Below are 16,932 nucleotides of genomic sequence, written 5' to 3' on the forward strand. Positions count from 1 at the left end.
TACCACAGAAAAATGAAAACTTAGGTTCACACAAAATCTCCATGCAAATGTTTAGAGCAGCTTTATTCATAATCACCAAAAACCAGAAACAATCCAGGTGTCCTTCAGTGAGTAAATGGATGAACAAACTGTGGGATATCCACACCAGGGGAAACTGCTCCGCAATCAAAAGACAGGAACTCCTGAAGCACTCAACAACTTGGATCTCAAGGACACTGTGCAGAGTGAAGAAGCCAGTCTCAAAAGGCTGCACATAAAATGATTCTATTCATACAGCATTCTGGAAAAAGCAAAACTACAGGGAAAGAAAACAGATCAGTGGCCTCTGAGAATGCACAACTACAAAAGGGTGGCCCAAGAGAATTCTTTAGGTTGCTAGAATTGTTCTGTGTCCTGTTAGTGGTGGCAGTTACAAAAACTTATGCATATACGAAAACTCTTAGGACTGTGCACCAAAAATAAAAGTGAATTTTACCAAATATGAAGGTTTTTTTAAGTTCACAAATTCTTTGGCAATTCTCCCATAAAACAATGATATCTAATTCTCCCTTGCCCTTGAATGTGGGCCAGCCCTGGTGATTCACTTCTAACAAGTAGAGTACAGCGAGAGCATGTGGCTAGACAGGGTGAACAGGCACCCGCCTGGACCTCTCACTTTGGAGCCTGGTGCTGCCACATAAGAAGTCCAACCTACCCTGAGGACACCATACTAGAGAGACCTTGGGGAGAGACCATTGACATATGGAGAGACGCCCGAGGAGCTCCCAGCTATTGGCACTTCCCAGCCCAGGCACTGGCCATATGACTGAAGAAATCTGAGATGATACCACGGCCAGCCATGATCCGGCTGCACCCTCATGACAGACCCTGAGCCAGGACCACCCAAGGAACTGCCTTCAAATTCATGGCCCAAGGAAACCGTTAGAGATAATAAATATGATTGTTTGAAGCCACTACGTTTGGGGTGATTTATTCATAGCTATAGATAATTAATATAGGCACCCACATTTTCTGAGCAATCCCCATGTGACTGATACTTTCTCAAACATTAACTTATTTCCCATTCATTCAATAAATATTTATTGAGCACTTTCCATATGCCATGGATGACACATGGACCAGAGGGAGAAGCAGGTAGGCTCCAAGAGGCAGGATAATCAACAGAACGTGATTCTGACAGAGCGGGGATTGCTGCTGGGGAGAGGTTCTCAGTTGGTTTGGGCAACTGGCTGGCAATGCTCCTTGCTGAGGCAGTATGGGTCTGTGGGAAGATGACAAGATCTGATCTAGATGTGGGGCAGGTTCAATGCCTGTGGGACATCCAGGAGGAGCTGTCCAAACGGCAGCTGCGTATTTGGCCTCAGAGCCCAGAGAGAGCTGAGCCAGGGGTCAGCTCTCAGGGGTCGTCAGAAAGCCCTCAAAGCCACCCAGGACAAAGAGGGTGACTGTGAGGAGGAGGTGTGGTCTTCGAACAGAAACCTGAGAAAGGCCAACATTCAAAAAGGCAGAGGGAGCAGAAAGATTGAGAAAGACTAGAGAGGGCAGGTGAATGTCGCACCATCAAACAGAACGGCAAGCATTCCTCAAAGAGGACCATCAGAAACAGCAATTGCTGCTATGAGATTCTATAAGTCAAGAATGGAAAAGTGTCTACTAGATTTAAAGACAAGTACCTTAGCAAAAGTAGTTTTATTGCAGTAGTGACAGGAACTGGGAGGGAACAGGGCGGGGGGAAGGTAAGACAGTGGGGCTTAGACAGGTCTGGGAGGCTTGAGGGATGAAGGGCAGAAGAAAGACAGCTGGGCCCAGGGCCAGGGAGGACAGACTTTCTGGACAAAAGAGGCTTTAGCCCACCTAAATGCTAATGGGAGGATCTCAGAGGGAAGGAGAGGGTGAAGACACAGCGGGAAAGGGCTGGCATGGCCAGAAGAAGGGGCGCACCTGCCCCCCTCCCCCCATCAGCAAAGAGGGCACGGCAGGGCACGTGGGTGCAGGTGGAGGTTGAGGCAGGCATGGCTCACCACTGCACATGGCACCTGGGGCTGGAGGCCATGCATGCTCCTGTGACATACAAAAAATATGAGGACCTTGTGTTTGTCCACAACAGCCCATGAGGGAGGTGCTACTGTCTGAAGATTTCATTAGAAACACAGAGCTCAGGTCTGTCTGACATGGAGCCTAGCACCATTTTGCCAGCCCTTGGTGTCATTTATTTGTGTTACTCTGTGGACCAACAGAGTCTGACATCAAGCAGACACCCATGAACATCTGTGAAAGGGAGGAAGGAGAGAAAGCTCCCAGAAAGGGTCACATCGTAAGCCCTCACTGGCTAACACTTGATAATCAGCTCACCAGGAATTAGCAGTGGCTGGGACTATGAACAGCAGGGGTCCCCGCCCTCCCTGCCCAGATGCATCCTGAGACTTGTCCCTGTCTCCTTTCCTCCTCCCATGCTCTCTATATAGGTGGCCTTTCAGTGACTCCCCTTCCATCCATCTCCTTTCTTCTTTGCCCCAATTCTCTCTTTCTTTTTTTTTTTTTTTTTTTTTTTTTTTTGAGAAGGAGTCTCGCTCTTTCACCCAGGCTGGAGTGCAGTGGCGCGATCTCGGCTCACTGCAGGCTCTGCCCCATGGGGTTCACGCCATTCTCCTGCCTCAGCCTCCCGCGTAGCTGGGACTACAGGCGCCGGCCACCTCGCCCGGCTAATTTTTTGTATTTTTAGTAGAGACGGGGTTTCACTGTATTAGCCAGGATGGTCTCGATCTCCTGACCTCGTGATCCGCCTGCCTCGGCCTCCCAAAGTGCTGGGATTACAGACATGAGCCACCGCGCCCGGCCGCCCCAATTCTCTTTCTCTCATCTTTTTTGTAATTATTTCTTCCTGTCTTTCCTCTTCCTTTCCTTTTCTGTCACGTTTCTATTACATGAAATGAAAATAATTTTTTATTCAGTTTGTGGTCATTGACAATAGCCCCTGCTCCCCAGTCAAGCCCATATATTAGCTTAGCCCCCAGGCCCACTGCTGCAGGTCACATCCCTCCAGGGGGCTATCTTCACCTACCCAGAGCCTTGGAGCCTGATCCTGACTCCCACATCCTATCCGTCTCACCTGTACCAGGTGCCCTTTACCTCCCTTTCACCGACTGAAACCCCACCCTCCTTCTCCACGAGGCTTTCCAGGCCATGCAGTCCACGTGGATTTTTCCCAAGTTGACATTTCTTTTTCTTTGTTGTTTTTTTTTGTTTGTTTGTTTGTTTTTGAGATGGAGTCTCACTCTTGTTGCCCAGGCTGGAGTACAGTGGCACGATCATCGCTCACTGCAACCTCCACCTCCCAGGTTCAAGCAATTCTCCCGCCTCAGCCTCCTGAGTAACTGGAATTACGGGCACCCACCACCATGCCCAGCCAATTCTTGTACTTTTTAGTAGAGATGGGGTTTCGCCATGTTGGCCAGGCTGGTCTCAAACTCCTGACGTCGGGTGATCTGCCCACCTCAACCTCCCGAAGTGGTGGGATTACAGGTATAAGCCACTGCACCCGGCCCCAAGTTGACATTTCTATAGCCCCACAGGCCTATGTCACACTTTGACATGAGTCATATGCTGCCTTCAGTTGTTACTTCACTTTGCATTATGTTTATGCCTTACTTCCCCAGCCCATCATCATAATAAAGGAGATCATTTTCACATTCCTGGGATCAGTAGCATTGATAGAAATAAAGCTTCCCGCATAGCCAAGCTCTACTCCCCAGCCTGTGTAAAACTAAGCACCAACTTGTTCCATTTACTGTCATGTCAACTCAGCTTACATTTTTCTCTGACTATGTTCACTCCGCACACTTCTTTGGGTGTCAACACACATCCTTCAGGCTTATCTCTGACAGATGGAGACAGAGAGCTGGGCCTGAACAACAGAAGCCACGTACTGAGTTCATTTTTTCACCCTGTGAGGGGTGGTTACCGTGCATTGATCATGAACCAACTGATTTTCATTTTCTCACCTTTGAGATGGAGGCCCAAATGCCCCACTTGCCCTCTTTCAGGGTTGTGTGAGGATCAACCAGGCTAACCTATGTCCCAGTGCCTGGTAAACTGCACAGACATGCTGTGGTTCTAGTACTGGCGTATTCTGTAATGAATCACTGTCCACAAAAATGCACTCAGTTCTGGGAACAAAAAACCACTCGTATCCTTGACTATTGTTCTGGACAGGACTGCCCAACAGCTCTCCTTTCCCTGCTCCCAGGCACATGGTGCCGCTGAGCTTGGATGGAGGAGCCGCAGGAAGACTGGATAACCTCTCCCACTTCCGGGCACTGGCAGCTCAGACGCTCCTGGACTGCCGGTGTCTGGTGACTCACGGAAGCTGTGGTCAGGAGCCTGCCTGAGTCCTCCTGCAGCCTGAAGCTATGATCTGATATGGGAAGGAGTAACAGATCCCTCGAAGGTGAGCGCCATCACCTGAAATAAAATCTCCTACCCAGAGCCTCCACGGTTGGCAAAAGGCAGAATCTCCGTGTGTGGGAAGAAGGGCAGTTGGACTCTGCAGCCATCACTCCTTTCTCCCCAGATCTACCTTCCTCTTGGAATTTCCCACTAATCAGAGCTGCTGCAACCACTGTGGCCACACTTGCCTCAGGGACCCTCCCCCTCACACAAGCTCACAATGCTCTTCCCCTCCGCTCAGCATGGGCAGGAACGGAAAACAAGGCTTAGGAACAGTACAGGTGAGAGCACCCAGCTCATGAGCTGGTACTTCCCCATCGTGAACTGCAGGCCTTAAGTCTGGCCTGGTCTCCCTCCATAAGAGAAGACCCCAATACCCACCCCACCCACAAGAGCCCCCAGGCATGCCCACACCATCCAAGACAGGCTGCCTTCTCTTGCCAACATGGGGCTTCCTTGCAAGCTGTACTTTCCTGTTGGAGGATCTAGCATGAACTCAGTAGGGAGAAGGCCAGAAACAAGTTTTTGATACACTGAAGAGTCGGTTCTACCACACTCACCTACAGTGTGGGGGAGGAGTTGTAACATCCACAAATCATGGCGACAGATTAGGGATCTGAAGGCTAAGGCTCCACCCTACAGACACTTTCCTATTGCTGCAATCATCATATATATTAACATATATTGCATTTTTTCCATTTAACATTCTTGCAAATATTCAAAAAAAATTTGTTGGGGCTTACTATATAACAGACCCTGTCCTAGGAACTCTGAAATGAAAGGTAAGTTAATGTGCTTCCTGCTACTAGGGCTTTACATCTGGTGGAGGGACGCAGCCACAGGATGAAGTGAGACCCACAGTGTCCTGGGTCCAAAGGTGCTCAGTGCACAGCCTGGGTGTGTCTGGGGGATGGCCAGGAAAGCCTAGAATGAGTTTTGTTCTTCAAAATGGGTAGAGACAATGGGATACATACACGTAATTTATTCGCGGTTTTAACAATCATCTCTGAATCCCACCTGGTGGTATTCTGAGTTCAAGTGTCAGTCTTGGAGGTGATACCAGCTGCACAAAGAAAGGAAGAAGTCAGGTTGGAGCTGGGCTTCATAACTTGGCCTGGCTCTTCACCTGCCCCAAATGGATTTAGAGACCATCTTTCCAGCTACCTCCAATGCTTAAAATGAGGGAAACTGCTCCTATCCAAGATGAAATCTTTACCCTTCAACTCAGCAACTAAACATTGAGAATTCATCTTAAGGAAGTAATCAAATATGAGAAAAAAGATTTATTTTTCTGCAAGTATGTATTATAGCACTATCTGTATTTTCCTTATTGGCAACTACCTAAACCTCCAATAGTTCAATCATTCATGCATTCATTTAACGAATATGTATTAAGTACTAAGCATGGACAAATTTAACATTCAAGAAGAAAGAGCACTTTCCCTCATGGAACCTGGGAACAATGGTTACATGGATCATGGTACATACATAGACTGGATTACCAAACTGTCATTAAAGATGATATGCTCCAAGAATATTTAATGACTTGGGAAAGTATTCAGATACTATTATGAATAGATGTTAAAATTCTGGCAAGACACGAAAGTGTTAAGAGTGGTTCCCTTTGGGTGGTAAGAAAAGTGATTTTTATTTCTTCAATGTGCTTTTCTGTAGTCTCTGAATGTATCCATGTGTTCATTCTATGACGGGCTCTTTGTTGTATAAGGGAGAAATCCTTGTTTGTTAGTCTTTCCTTCCCTGAGTCTAGCTTTGTCAGTAGTAACCTCTCTCTAGCAAAGTCATCCTGAGTCCACACACACAGTTTAAGTGGACAGCTGCATGGAACTACAGTGTGAAGATGCTTTAGAGTACAAGACACATGCACATCAATAAACACATACTGATCTGAGTAATAAAAACAGTCCATATTACACAGCTTTCTCATGGACATAAAACAGCTCTTTACTTCTGCCACCACAGGGGAAGGTAACAGGTATGGCACTTCCAGCAGCCCCCTGTAGACACTATCTGCAGGTTGTAGGTCACAGATCACTCCGTGACCAAACCCTGGGGTCATGGTTCTTGTGGCTTATCCACCCTATTTCCATCCTCTTGGGCACAACCAATTAATTTTCAAGGGCCATGTCCATCCCCATCTGTGGGGATATGAGGACCCATCTCTCCAAGTACAAATTAGGGAGAAATGGACTTCTAAAAAATAAAGCTCAGGCCAGGCGCAGTGGCTCATGCCTGTAATCCCAGCACTTTGGGAGGCCGAGGTGGGCAGATCACGAGGTCAGGAGGTCGAGACCAGCCTGGCCAACATGGTGAAACCCCATCTCTACTAAAAATACAAAAATTAGTCAGGCATGGTGGCACATGCCTGTACTCCCAGCTACTTAGGAGGCTGAGGCAGGGGAACTGCTTGAACCTGGAAAGTGGAGGCTGCAGTGAACCGAGACTGTGCCACTGCATGCCTGCCTGGGCGACAGAGCAAGACTCCGTCTCAGAAAAATAAAAAATAAAGCTCAAAAATGGGAAAGGCTACACTCGAAGGCCGGAGGGCAACTGGTCACTATGATACATGAAGAAGTCAGGAGGTGCTCCTAGCAGAGGCTTTACACAAGGGACTTCTGCAGGGAGATGGCTGGGATGAGCAGACTATTCTTCCTCCCTTCTAACTCTAAATCACGGTTATCCTCTCACTCAGTAAATATTTACTGTACACTCACTATGTGCCAGACACTGTTCTAGGCTCTTGGGCTGCACCAGTAAACAAAACAGATTTAAAAAAACAAAAACAAAACAAAAAACTCTGCCCTCATGGAGAAGTGGACCAACTACTCAAGGACTTTGGAGTTTGCCCTGAATGGCAAGAGGGTTAAGGGAGGTTTGGAGCAGAGGAGTGATATGACCTGACTCTCATTTTTTAAATGTCTCTTTCCTCTTTGGCTGGTCACACAAGTTGGTTGCCTAGCTTGTTGGTCTATGTTAAGATCACGGAATGGAACATATCTGGTTCTAACTTTTCCTCTCTTTCCATTAATGGCTATGTTCTAAGGCAAGCAGGAAGCCTCCACCCCACCAGACATCATCAAGACCTACTGTAAACTATAGTGAGTAAGACAGTGCAATGTCAGCACACAAACCCCTAGACAGACAGTGGAGCCCAGAGCCCAGAAACACACTCGAGGCTGTGGGAGTGAGGCACTTCCGAGGGGCCACTGTAGACTGTGCTCCAAGCCCTCCACACTCCCCACCACTTGGACACTGCAAATGTCCCCTCTGTTGGCTGCTCTCCCAGGGGCTCCAGTGACCATGCCCTTCCAGCTGCAAGCACATATGTCATGAAATCAGAGGACCACAGCCACTAAGACTCCCAGAAATAAGTTTCCTCCTTATTGTTCAGAAGGGTTAAATGCTAGGTTTCTAGGGTGTAGCACCCTTAACAATATTTCATTTTGCTTTCATTTAATCACACTACAGACATAGGAGGGGGACAGTATTCTATCAACCACTTGTCTCAACCCCAGTGTCACCACGTGCTCATTTTCATTGACTCTGGGAGGGTTGAGGAAGGTGATCTCAAATCATAAAAGCAAACAATTGTTAAAGTGATATAAAATGCAACTGGTATAAACTTCTTTAGTCAAAATTGTGGTCAATGATTGGCTGCAGGCTGTGTGTGGCTCTGGTTTAGCCAGAGGGACGCTCCTCCTCATTCTCTCCCCCAAGGACCACCCCACTACTCAGAGTCTCCAGCCTGTCAGTGTCCAGCCATGCAAGCTGGTAGTGTTTGCCCATCAATTCATTTGCTATACACCCCAAGCCACTCTTTGGCTCTGATCAAGCAGTCAGAAGATGCCTTGGTTATCTTCTATTCTGAGAACTTAAAAAAATCTTGGGCTTGTCCCACACACTCTGGTTACAGATCTGGCATTTCATTCTCTGCTATAAAAATCAGTGCATGATGAGGCATCTCAGCACCAAAGGAGTTTCCTTCTTGGTTTTCTCTTCTTCAAGAATGTTAAAGATATTCAATGAGAAACTAATTTGTTTCATTCTTGCCAAGTCTAGGAATACCTTTCTATATTGAACTGCAAGTTGTTTAACATTTTCCCTTTTTTTGAGTCGATCAAAAATTTTAAGATTTTCTTTTCTAACATTAAACTCTAAACATTTTTCCTTGGAGTCTAACATTTTAATATCCAGATTACAAAACTAACTGGTGAAGAGGAGTTGGATGTTTCCAGTTTGTAAATAGATACAATGTAGATTCCATTTGTTACTATGTGTGTCTAAAAACAGAGAAACTTCTGGGTATGTATTTTTGCTGATTGGTGGTAATTTTTTTTTTCAAAAAATAATTGATCTTCCTCACTCCTTAACAGTTAATTCATAAATAAGTTTATCTGCCCATAGAAAATCAATGTCGACTGTAATTATAAGGGTGCCAAGGTATACAATCAACTTACATTTTCACGTACATTACAGCATCACTGCCATTCACTGTAAACTGAGAACCTCTTCTGAGGCAGACTGAAGGCGGAGGCAGAGCTGCTTTACTGGGAACTGGACAACACCCCAGTGTGGCTATGCAGGCATGTCATGGGCATCAACAGCCTTGGGAAACTGAGTGCCTTTATATATTGGTATCATTTATTATAGCCTTAGCAACTTCACAGTTTAGTGATAAAAATTTAGGAGCATATACTGAAACCACAGGTATAATATCTCTACCTTAGCATTTCGCTTACTAAGCTAATAGTTTATGTAACTGACAATTGTTTACTTCATCGTGGGAATTGATTGAGCCTAGAAAGACACCCTGAACATAAAAAGACAGATGTCCTACACTTGTTTTTCTAAGATTCTAAGGAGAACACAACAATCAGGGTGGGAAGCAAAGTATCAGTGGAGGTATGAAAAAAAAATCTACTGATGGTTAGCCATCTCAGCCATAGAAAACACACTCAGATCATACAGTAACACTTAATGAAAGAGCTCTGATCCCAAGGGGACTATTGGAACTGTAACCTAATTTTTTTAGCTCTTTTATTAAAATATTTCAGTATATGCACAAGTATAGAAAGTAGTATCATGACCCCTCCCCACAAACCTATAATCCAACTTTAACTCACAGTCTATCCTGTTCCATCCATATATTGACTCACCTACTTGTCTCTTATCTGGAATTATTCTGAAGCAAATTCTAGACATCATATAATTTCAGTATGTATCTCTGAAAGCCATAAACTGTTATTTAAACCTAACCACAATACTATTATCACACTTTAAAATTAATAAGTTTAATATTAAATATCACTGCTCAAATGTTCAAGTGATCTCAAATATTTATTTTATAATGTATTTGAATCAGCATTCAATCACAGCCACATATTACCTTTGGTTGATGTATCTCTTCAATCTCTTTTCATCTAAGGTTTCCTTCCATCTTTTTCTTTCTTTTGCAATTTATTTGTTGGAGAAACTGTAATTTCTCACAATCTGGATTGTGCTGATTGTCAAAGCTTAACATTCACTTTAACTTAATTTTCCCCATTCTTTATAACTTAGTTCACAACAAAGCTCAGAAACAGTCCCCCAGATTCCCCTTCACCCCCAAAAATCTTCTGATTGTCTCTCTAATGGAGCAGATGCTGACAAACCCAAGACTCTGAAAATGGCCAGCAGAGGAGGACCCAGTTATGCCTCTAAGCCAGCCACAGGCAACAGCAGTGTCATTGAGAGATGAGGTGTGGAGGTTTCCTGGAGCAGGTGATTGCTGTCCTCTGAAGACAGAAAAGTTCCCAAGTGTTCAAAAGTATCATCTTCAGAGAGAGATAAAATACGGAGAGAAAAGGAGGGTGGGGGAGGGCTGTTCCTGAGTTGGCCTCAGCATGTTAATCAGTTTTAAAGTCGACACTATTAAGAACTAACATTTCAGAGTCCAGAGCAGGAGGGCAATGGCAGTCCTGTTGTTTTCCAGAGGGACTCAGGTTGGACTCCGAGGACAAAACGCACAGACACAGAGCATCAACCCTGGGAGGACTTGCCAGAGCACAACCACTTAAATCACGGCACTGTGACAGGCAGCCGCATGCAAGGGCAATGCACAGAGAGCATGGGTTTGCTGATTTTCTAATAATGGGACACAGTTAACAACAGGATTTGGAGGAAAAAGAAAAGATGACCTTAAATCTTAGCTCCATCACTTAAACGCAGTATAGCCTTAGGCAACCTGCTTAACCTCCTGTGCCTCAGTTTCCCCATCTGTTAATTGGGGATTCCTCATCTGTCTGCCTGCTAGAGTTGTTGTGAGGATACATAATGCTACACATGGAGACCTACAGTGCAGCCTCCAGCATAAGTTCATGACATAGTAGCCCCTTCCTTCCCAAAGATTGATGCCAGTCTATTCCAACCCAGATCCTTGCAAGGGGCCATGACGGCACCTGCTGGATGTCTGGCTAGGTTACCGATATGGTCTGTGGCCATGCATGAAACAAAGCCAACTGACCCATGAAGGGTTCAATCCCATGATCCTGATCTCAATAGCGAGGCTCCAACCAACTGAGCTAATTACAATGGAGTCAGATTTGACTCTGCTTACATGGAGACACTCTTAGCTGTTCATACAACATTCTTAAAACAGTGTTGTCCTAAGATACTATGACACAACACACTTGCCAAGTTTACTAATGATCTCATCTTCTAAAAATCTTAATGTAATGTAGCAAACAGATGTGTCCCTTAAGAGGATTAAGGTGGAAATTCATTAGTGCAATAATACCAGTGGATTTGTGTTCTAAAACTAACACCAATCAATCAATTTAGTGCACATTCTATCTTAGCACTACTTAGCTTCGAGGGAAACACCAGAGAACTGAACAGCCAGGTCTTCTCCCTCAGGGAAGTTATCTGAAAACAGGGCAGACAGTGAGAACCCCCATGTACTGAGAGCCTGACCTAAATCACCTGTAATCCATGCTGTTCAGACTGCAGTGTGCACAAAAATAACCAGGGCATCTTGGTGAAACGCATGTTGTGATTCAGCAGATTGGGGGGGAGGGGCGGTGGCAGCACCTGAGAGTGTGCATTTCTAATACAGCTCAGGTGAAACACAGCTCACACTTGGAGTAGCTAGATTCTAATCCTCACTGCAATCAGCTGCTTACAGATGGGATAGCTGAGGCAGCGAGGCAACCACAAAGACAAGGGCAGTGAGAAAGGAATGAACACAGTACACTCAAGGCTAATCCAATGAGAGGATGCACGCTGAAATATGGACAGGCTGCCTAGAAGGAGAACATTCAGGACACAAAAGTGGAGTCCTTAAGAGCTTAGACCCGCTGTCACAGGCCAACTCGGAACTTCTCACTTGTGTGACCAGGTGACTTCCTTCCAATCTTGGTCTCTCCTTCTATGAGTTGCAACAGTATCAGTACCTCGCCCTGGAATGGCCATGGGCTTGGTAAGCTGATGTCCCTCTAGGATGGTTCTCAGCTCAGGCAAATGGCTAGGACATGACAGCTATTATAACTCCACTCTGTCCAGCTCACTAGGCAACAAAACATTTCCTGAATTAAATGATTAAGTAATAATTGTCATTTTAACATGTATACTAAAAAAGTCATCACTTTTTTGTAAAAATATTCTACAGTTCCAGTGTTGTCTATCAAAGTGAAAAAAGAATCCTTAGATCATTAAATGCCAGTAGCATAAATCAACCCAAACACATTTTAAGCTTTAAAAGGTCTATGATTCTATGAATGCTACTGCAGAGGTTTTTCTAAATTAGAACTCCTATAATTACCATTTTTCTTTTAAAATATTAAGCCAGAAATAAACATCTACTTTTGCAGCATTTGAAAACAAAAACTAAATGTCTGCTTAGCCCAACCTAGAACATATAACCATCAAAATGAACATCTCCCCAGTGAGAATATGGCATCTGATTTGAACTTTTTGTTAGAAAACTGATGTTTATTAAATCATATTCCCTAGAACTACTATAAGCAGATGAAGGTTTTTTAAAATAATGTATCAGTTTAAGAAATAAAAAATGATAAAGCATAATAAGCACAATCTCTTATTTTTGCATAAGATGACAATTTTATTCAATGAACAACTTCAACTTCTAATGGAGTCAGCAGACGTGAACTAAATTACTACATCATTAGGTTAAGAAAAGATGTCCACACTCAAGTTTCAGCCAGGAAAGGCCTGAAAGGTTGTCCAGTTCAAAGGTTGCCAGCACAGGAGAATCCCTAGGAGAGCTTTAAAAATTAGGACCCTCTGAGGGGGTCTTCTCAGCGCTGCCTACACAGGTACATTTACTTTAAGAAGATTCACCCAACTGCACACTTACACCCTGTACACTTTTTTGTATATGTGACCTACTTCAGTCAAAAGTTTACTCCCAGCCAGGCACGGTGGCTCACACTGGTAATCCCAGAACTTTGGGAGGCCGAGGTGGGCAGATCACTTTGAGCTCAGGAGTTTAAGACCAGCCTGGGTAACGTGGTGAAACCCAATGTCTACAAAAAATACAAAAATTAGCAAGGTGTGGTGGTGCATGCTTATAGTCCCAGCAACCCAGGAGGCTGAGGTGGGAGGGATCACCTGAGCCCAGGGAGGTCAAGGTTGCAGTGAGCCGTGATCACACCACTGCACTCCAGTGTAGGTGTCAAGAGTGAGACCCTGTCTCACACACACACACACACACACACACACAAAGTTGACTCCCTCAGGGACTTGAATGTGCAGGAGAGCTGAGGGCACTCTGAGTGTCTGTCTGTCCCACGCTCATGCTTCTACCCTCTTTGTACCACTGAGAATGCACTCCCTGCACAGAACTCCACTTCTTGTCAATACCAGGCTCTGTGGGACATGGAAGAAGCATGCCCTGTGGCCCAAAAAGCCTCACTGGTGGCAGGGTCCTGGGATGATAGCTCACCCAGGTCAACGGACCCCCCAATAGCTAATTCACCGCAGAATTGATAACTATATGTTCCCACTTCTGACTATGCACTCTGTGCCAGGCCAGGAATTCTACCTCAAGGCTTTTAGTCATTTATAACATTCACCTGTCCCCAGGCCTAAAAGTGCTTGGCCCTTGAAGGTGATGGGGTGAACCCCTCCAGTTAATGGAACAGAAGCCCGGGAGGCATGGCTTCTGTCCACAACCATATACCTGGTTCCCAGAACAGAACAGCACTGATGCCCTGAGTCACAGAGGGCTGGTTTGAATCTCAGTTCCGCACTTCCAGCACAAAAAGTGGGTTATTTAGTCACTCTTCCTCACTTTCCTCATCTCTAAAATAGGGACAATCAAAGTCGCTACTTTATGGAGCTGTGTAGTATGAAAGGAAACCATGCATTCAGAGCCTGGGTGGGGCATACACTACATGCCAGGTGCTTGAAACTCCAGCTGTTTCTATCACAGGTGGATCATCCAATTTTAAGATTCTCTGATGGAAATTAGTATCATCTTAACAATATGAATGTATACCTAGGCACATAAATGCCCTGACTTCTGCTTTACAGAACCCTCATCAATAAAGTCGGTTGCTTACTCTGCTGTAGATGGGAAAAACAATGACAGACATCTAAGTATACTGCAGGGGTCTTTGGGCAAAAGATTCTGAGACTGAGGCTGGCTGGCCCCCAAAACAAAGGTCAAGGGTCTCTGTAGAACCTCTTCTGGTTCTGTTCATTCCACAAGGGACACCTTAGAAAGTTCTGCCAGCCAGTGCAACCGCTCTGCTGGGGCTTCTAGTTGGGGGTGAGGAGGGGGTCAGTGGAGGAGCATCAGGATTTTCTCCTACCAGACCAGGATCAAGACTGTGGGGCTGTTCCATGGAAACATTAAAACATACTGCAGCTCCCAGCTTGAAAGGTCAACCCATGTATATAAGGTTTGAAATCCAAGGAAACCACTTCAAGGTCACGGGGCCACAATTATGAGCCTTTGGTGGTTTCAACAAAAGATCACTGTAATCAGAGACCATAGTGGCCTGAATAATCATGATGTAGAAGAAGCTCTTTGAAAACTTTTCACTGAATCAACTAATTGAGAAGAACCAAATAATTTACAAAAGTGATTCTGATCAGCTGAGTCCAGAATACATCACTCTGGATGATGATGACCCTCTGTCTCCCAATCAAATGTGCTTTTGTGGCCAGAGAGGTTTCCACGACTGTATCCGTCCTGAACCAACCAGGAGAGAATGAGTTGGAAATGCCCCATTCCTTATTCCTGAAAACGTTACTAATTAAGTAGAGGAGGAAAGTACTGATACACTAATAGAGAGGAAACTACCCTGCTAAAGTCCACCAGTTTCCTCACACAACCAACCTCTTCCTCTACTTGCAAAGCAGGTCAACATCATACTGCAATCCGAGGATTTTTTTTTTTTAATCAATTTTGTTCTTTTGGGCATCGACGCTTATCTCTTCCAAATATCTATCAATGTCGACCCTCAAGAAATAAATCATCTCCAAGCTTTGATATGAATCCTAGGCAGAAAACATACTGGGAAGGTAATTTTGCAAGCTGCATTCAATCTGTTTAATTGAGAGTAAGGGTTTTCCTAGGTAACAAAATGATTAGCTTTCAATACCCAGCTCTTTGCAACAAATGCTTTGCAAGAGGCCTATCCTCCTGCAAAAGGTTTTATTTAAATAAAAATAAATAAATAAAAATAAAAAAAAACCTCTCTAACGGGTAGACTGAGAAGCCATTCTTCCCAGGGGACACTCATTTCGGGCTGCCAAGCTGAAGCTTTGTGAGCGCGCTGCCCCTCCGCGCCCCCGCCCCTCCTCCCACAGCGACTGCTCCTCGGAGGTTCCCAAGGCCACCTGCTTCTCAGAAGAAAAGGGGGATACCCTGAGCGCTATCGCAGTGCGCGGCCGGCGTCCTCCGCGGCGCCCCCGGGGAAAGGAGGAGGCGGTGTCGCCGGGAAGCGTGCTTTGTCGCGAGGGTCGCGTGGCCGCCCGCAGCAGCCCCAGAGGCCTGAGAGAGGTTTTGTCCCGGCCGTCGCTCAGAGCTCTCCTCCAAGGGACCTGAGTCTCGCGGCGCCCCGCTTCTTCCCGCGCCCCGCTTGGTGCCCGCCCGAGTGCCGAGGCCGACTGCCCGCGTCCGAGACCCACCCCGCCCACCCGGCCGAGCTAACGGCGCGGCTCCGGGGAGCCTTCTCCATCCCGCCTCGGACCGGCTCGGCACCTGCTCTGCCACGCCCGCCCCCGGCTCTGGCTGTTCCTTCCCGCCCGCCCCGGAGGGTCCTGCGCCAACCAGCGGGTGCCTCGAGCCCCTCTGTCTAACGGGGAGGGGGATTTGCCCTCGAGCGATGGTCCCCCGGGGCCGCGCCCAGCCCAGCCCAGGGGGCCCGCGAAGCCCCGGGCCCCACCCCGGCGCGCACCGCGGCAGGGGGCTGAATCCAGGGGCCCCAGCCCACCCCACCGGGCCGTACCTTGTGCGGCGCCCGCAGCAGCCGATGGACGCCAGCCAGCTGGGTGCCGAGCGCGAGGTCCTCGCGGAACGTGAACAGCGGCGGCCGGCTGGGCTCGGGGAAGTTGGTGCTGTTGAAAGGGTCCGTGTCGTCCAAGAACTGCACCCGGCAAGCCAGCGTGGCCATGATGCATCCCTGCCGCGGGGGCGCGGGCCCCGGGGTTAGCGGGGCCGCGGGCCGGGACGCCCGGGTTGCTGCGCGCAGGGGAGGCCGCAGCCGCCGCTCGCTGGCTCGCTGGCTCGCGGGCTCGCAGGCTCCGGCGCGCCCGGCTGCAGCCCGGGCTCCGGCCGCGGGGGGCGGGGCGGGGGCGGGGCCGGTGGGCCCCCTCCTTCCCCTCTCCCTCCGGCTCCTCCCCTCCTCCGGGTCCCCTACCCCCGGCCGGGCTGCCCCGACCGACCGGATCGCAGCCGGGAAAGTGCAAACGAGACGGCTCGCGCGGCATCCGCAGCCCTGCGTCAAAGGCCGGCGGCGGAGGCGGGGCGGGGAGACCCGGTGGCCAGACTCTGCTGCACGTGCGCCCCGCGGCCCCGGGCCGAGCTGCACCCCTCGGAGCCTGGAGGACCGAGTTGGGGGGTTGGGGGACGGGGAGACAGGCGGCCTTCTGACTTCCTCCCCACCCGGAGAGGGCTTAAGCCTTTCCAGATGAAGGCGGCGGCGGCCGGCTCCTGCTGCCCAGGTTTGGAATACCCCGGCAGGGCACCAGGAGGCCAGGGAGCCGGCTTCGGCAGCAAGAGGGGTGGTGGCAGTGACCGGGAGCCCCACCTAAGGGTACGGGGAGGTTTCCCTTAGGGACAAAGAAGCTAAGAAAGAGGAGGGTGCGCCAGGGAACCCAGGCCGCTCTTAGGGCACAAGCCTAGAGGCGAGAGGCATGGGGGCTGCGAGGCTTCGCTGCGGGACTCCAGCGCCGGGCCTGGACCCCGGGGCGCCCGGCGGATGCTGGTTAAACCTCTGCATCACCACGGCCTCTCCCCAG

The 16,932-nt window shown here is 47.8% G+C and overlaps 1 protein-coding gene across 4 annotated transcripts in view; it reads right to left on the reverse strand.

The window, feature by feature from the left end:
* The window catches only part of FHOD3 (formin homology 2 domain containing 3), a 491,472-nt gene extending 475,245 nt beyond the window's left edge, over nucleotides 1–16,227 (reverse strand). For all 4 annotated transcript variants that reach the window (XM_030810562.1, XM_030810561.1, XM_030810560.1 and 1 more), the window contains exon 1: nucleotides 15,921–16,227. In XM_030810562.1, the coding sequence (XP_030666422.1) occupies nucleotides 15,921–16,085 (165 nt within the window). In that variant the 5' untranslated portion in view covers nucleotides 16,086–16,227. The remainder of the gene's footprint in view (nucleotides 1–15,920) is intronic.
* Between the last annotated feature and the right edge of the window lie 705 nt (nucleotides 16,228–16,932).

Source organism: Nomascus leucogenys, chromosome 4 (genome assembly GCF_006542625.1).
Source record: "Nomascus leucogenys isolate Asia chromosome 4, Asia_NLE_v1, whole genome shotgun sequence".
In the NCBI taxonomy this organism is placed as follows: domain Eukaryota; kingdom Metazoa; phylum Chordata; class Mammalia; order Primates; family Hylobatidae; genus Nomascus; species Nomascus leucogenys.